The sequence below is a fragment of the Corvus brachyrhynchos genome, unplaced genomic scaffold, assembly GCF_000691975.1.
Source record: "Corvus brachyrhynchos isolate BGI_N302 unplaced genomic scaffold, ASM69197v1 scaffold97, whole genome shotgun sequence".
Taxonomy (NCBI): Eukaryota; Metazoa; Chordata; class Aves; order Passeriformes; family Corvidae; genus Corvus; species Corvus brachyrhynchos.
Window position 1 is genome coordinate 4659383 of NW_008239758.1, and position 3126 is coordinate 4662508.

Genomic DNA, 3126 nt, shown 5'->3' on the forward strand with positions numbered 1-3126 from the left:
TACTTGTATGTCTACTGCAGAATATTTCACTTAATTGTGAGCCACTTGGATTGAGGACTAGGAAATGATCAGCCTTGTGAAGTTCACACTGCTATCTGGAGAATTCATCAGCAGAAAGACTAAGGTTTCAGCTCATACCTGTTACAAACACAACGGTCATCTGTTAATAGAATTGATTAACTTTCTACTGAAATTACATTTTGCAGCGAGCAACTTCTTTACTGAACACCTAAAATACCGCAATCATAGAATCACAAAATCGTTAACTTTGGAAAAGACTTCAAAAGAGCATCGAGTCCAGCCATTAAGCCAGCACCACCGTGTTCACCATTAAACCATAGCCCAAGTGCCACACTCACATGGCCTTTTGAACTATTCCAAGGGTCGTGATGCCACCACTTCCCTGGGCATCCAATTCCAATGGTTTTTGGCTCCTAAAAACCTAACCAATGATAACTGCTCAAGTATACTCTCAAGGTACACCAAAAGGTTGGATTAATAAACATGGCAAAGTAAGAGTTGGGAAATTTTAACCCCTCAATTTAAGGTGGAAAGGAGAGCCTAGATCTTGTATAAACCACAGGAAAGGACACTAATGGAAACCTATAAACCTGTCCAGACACACTTCTATTGAAGAAGCCCGATCATCTCAGAGCAAGTTGGGCATGTGTTGGCATCACCTACTGGGTCAGGTTTCTTAAAAGACTTAAGTGAAGGAACCCCTTGTTTCTGGACCTACGTAGAACTTAACCACGTACTAAATGCCTGTCAGCAGAAGAAGCACCTCCAGGCAGATGTGAAAGTGCTTTTTCAGAGCTTGAGAAGGTTTAAATAAAACAATATCATCAACTAAGTATCAAGTGAAACAGAGAGAAAACACAGAAAACTGAAGGACAAACATTAACTAGACTTGGCTTAGATTTACCACTTTTTCTCCCTTGAATCTTATTTACATCACCCATAAGTGTCATAGTGGCACTTAATAATTTAGAGTTTTAATAATTTATTACGCATACGGCATATCAAAATTACTTCTTTACATAGGACCACATTATTTGAATTCAAGGACACAAATATTTTTTAAAGTCCTGGAAAACGAGCCCAGAATCTAGTCTTGTCACCAAACAGACAGAACACATGCTATGAAAGGATGACTTCTCCCTACACCTTTCTCCCCCTGCTCTTCACTTGACTTAGGCAGAGCAATGTCAAAAGGCATTTGGACTCCATGACTAACCAATCCCTGGATTCTTGCAAAGCCAATTATCTAAATTAGTAACAACTCCTGTCACTATTTCTGAAGCTGGCATGTATCCCCAAGATAGACATTAAATACGCATTTCACGCAAGCCCAGTTCATCTACACAACGCCAGAGCCAAGAACTGAAAATGTTCACCACTTTTTTCTTCTCGGCTTACTACAATTTAAGCTTTTTAAAGCTCTCTCTTTCAGGACATGTTGTGCGAGGTCATACTTTAAGAACCTCTTATGCAACAGCAAAAGGAGCTCATGGTTTCTGTGGACAATAGTGAGAGGCCCAGGGATGGCCATCAGTTGTAGCAAGGAGCCGGAGCCAGAGACAGCAGCTCTGCTCAGGATTTTCTAGAGGCCAAGGGCTCACTGCTTCCATTCACCACGCTGCTTCTTGCCAAGCCTTCTCACTTGCTCCATCCCTTTGGATGCCACATACTTTGGCATCTCCTGGCAGAGTCCCCAGCTCTACTTCCAGATGTCAACGCCTTTTCGTTCCAGTCCGCTACCATATCCATTGGGTAACAGTTGTTTGGAGGCCCAAAGAGAAAGGCGCCTATGTTGCACGAGCTTGCATGAAACCCCAAACGTGTCACACAACACCAGCAGTTTCCTGGTAGGCCCCAGCCAAGGCTACTGCCAAATTCAGTCAGAGCTTTGGCTTACCTGGGTTACCTCTAAGTGTAGACAGCGGCAGGCAGGTCTCAAACAACCAGTTTTTTGCAGTCTGCAAGCTCAAACTGTAACCAGTGCAACATATACTACTCAAGATGGAGATTTTCAATGGTGAAGCAATGGCTAACATAAATTACATCTGAATAATCCTCTAAATCTAGAGAAAGCCAAAGGATGAAGGTTTGCCCATCATTTTAGCAAATGAAGCCATTCAGTAAATCACACTGTAGCTGTTCACGGAACATCTGGTGAGGCCACCAAAGTAACTGAAACCGTCTACAAACCCTTCCCTTCCTCTCAACAAGGTTAACCGTGCAGACTTACTAGGATTAAAGGGAGATACAGAAATACTTTGTTCCCAATATCCATTTACCTTGTCCTGAGGGCCTGCCAGGCTGCATCAATGTCTGCATACAGGTTTTTCTCAGAGGGCTTGCCGGTGCTCACCCCATAGCCGGAGTAGTCATAGGAGAAGACGTTGCAGTTGATGCGGGAGCCAAGGCCAATGTAGAAGCTGCACATCTGGCCCAGGTCCACAGCATTACCGTGCGAGAAGAGCAGCGTGTACCGGCCAGTGGGGGCACAGCGAACGAACATGCAGCCCAGCCTGTTATCTCGGGCCGTGCGGGAGAAGAACACTTCCACGGCATCCAGTTCCCGCTGGGAATACTGCCAGTCGGCCCGCTCGCTCAGGTGCAGGCTGCAGGTGCCCGATCCCGTGGGGGTGCCCGCCCCGGCCGCCGCCCCGGGCTCCTGCTGCTGCTCGGGCTGCAGCACGGTGTAGGTGGGCTCCGGGGGCAGAAAGGCCAGCTTGGCAGCGATGCGGCTGGGGCAGGGCGGGCAGCAGAACAGCCAGCACAGCTCGCCCAGAGAGAAACCGTTCATTCTGGGGCCTTGTTCTGGCATCAGAGACGCCGGAGAAAAGCTAAACCTCTCCTGGAAAGAAGTCACACGGAACCGACCCAGAGCCCTCCTCCGACGCGACCTGCCGCCTTCCTGCGAGGCCACCGGCTGCCCTCCCAGAACGCAAACAATGGCAACCTTGGAGGAACTACAGCTCAGCAACAGCAGTGCAGCTCTTCAAAGCCTGGAAACTGCTTATACAAACCAAAAACACAACCCCACGAAATACAGATGGGCTACAGCCAGCCCGCAACCCCCCCCTCCCCACAACTAACGCTACAGCACATTCAACCCTC

General features: G+C 47.4%; 1 protein-coding gene across 1 annotated transcript in view; it reads right to left on the minus strand.

Annotated features, from left to right (window-relative positions):
• Window positions 1-3120, minus strand: part of ABHD17C (abhydrolase domain containing 17C) — a 28147-nt gene extending 25027 nt beyond the window's left edge. The window contains exon 1 of the mRNA XM_008640072.2: window positions 2301-3120. Coding sequence (XP_008638294.1) covers window positions 2301-2833 — 533 coding nt within the window. The 5' untranslated portion in view covers window positions 2834-3120. The remainder of the gene's footprint in view (window positions 1-2300) is intronic.
• Window positions 3121-3126: the final 6 nt, after the last annotated feature.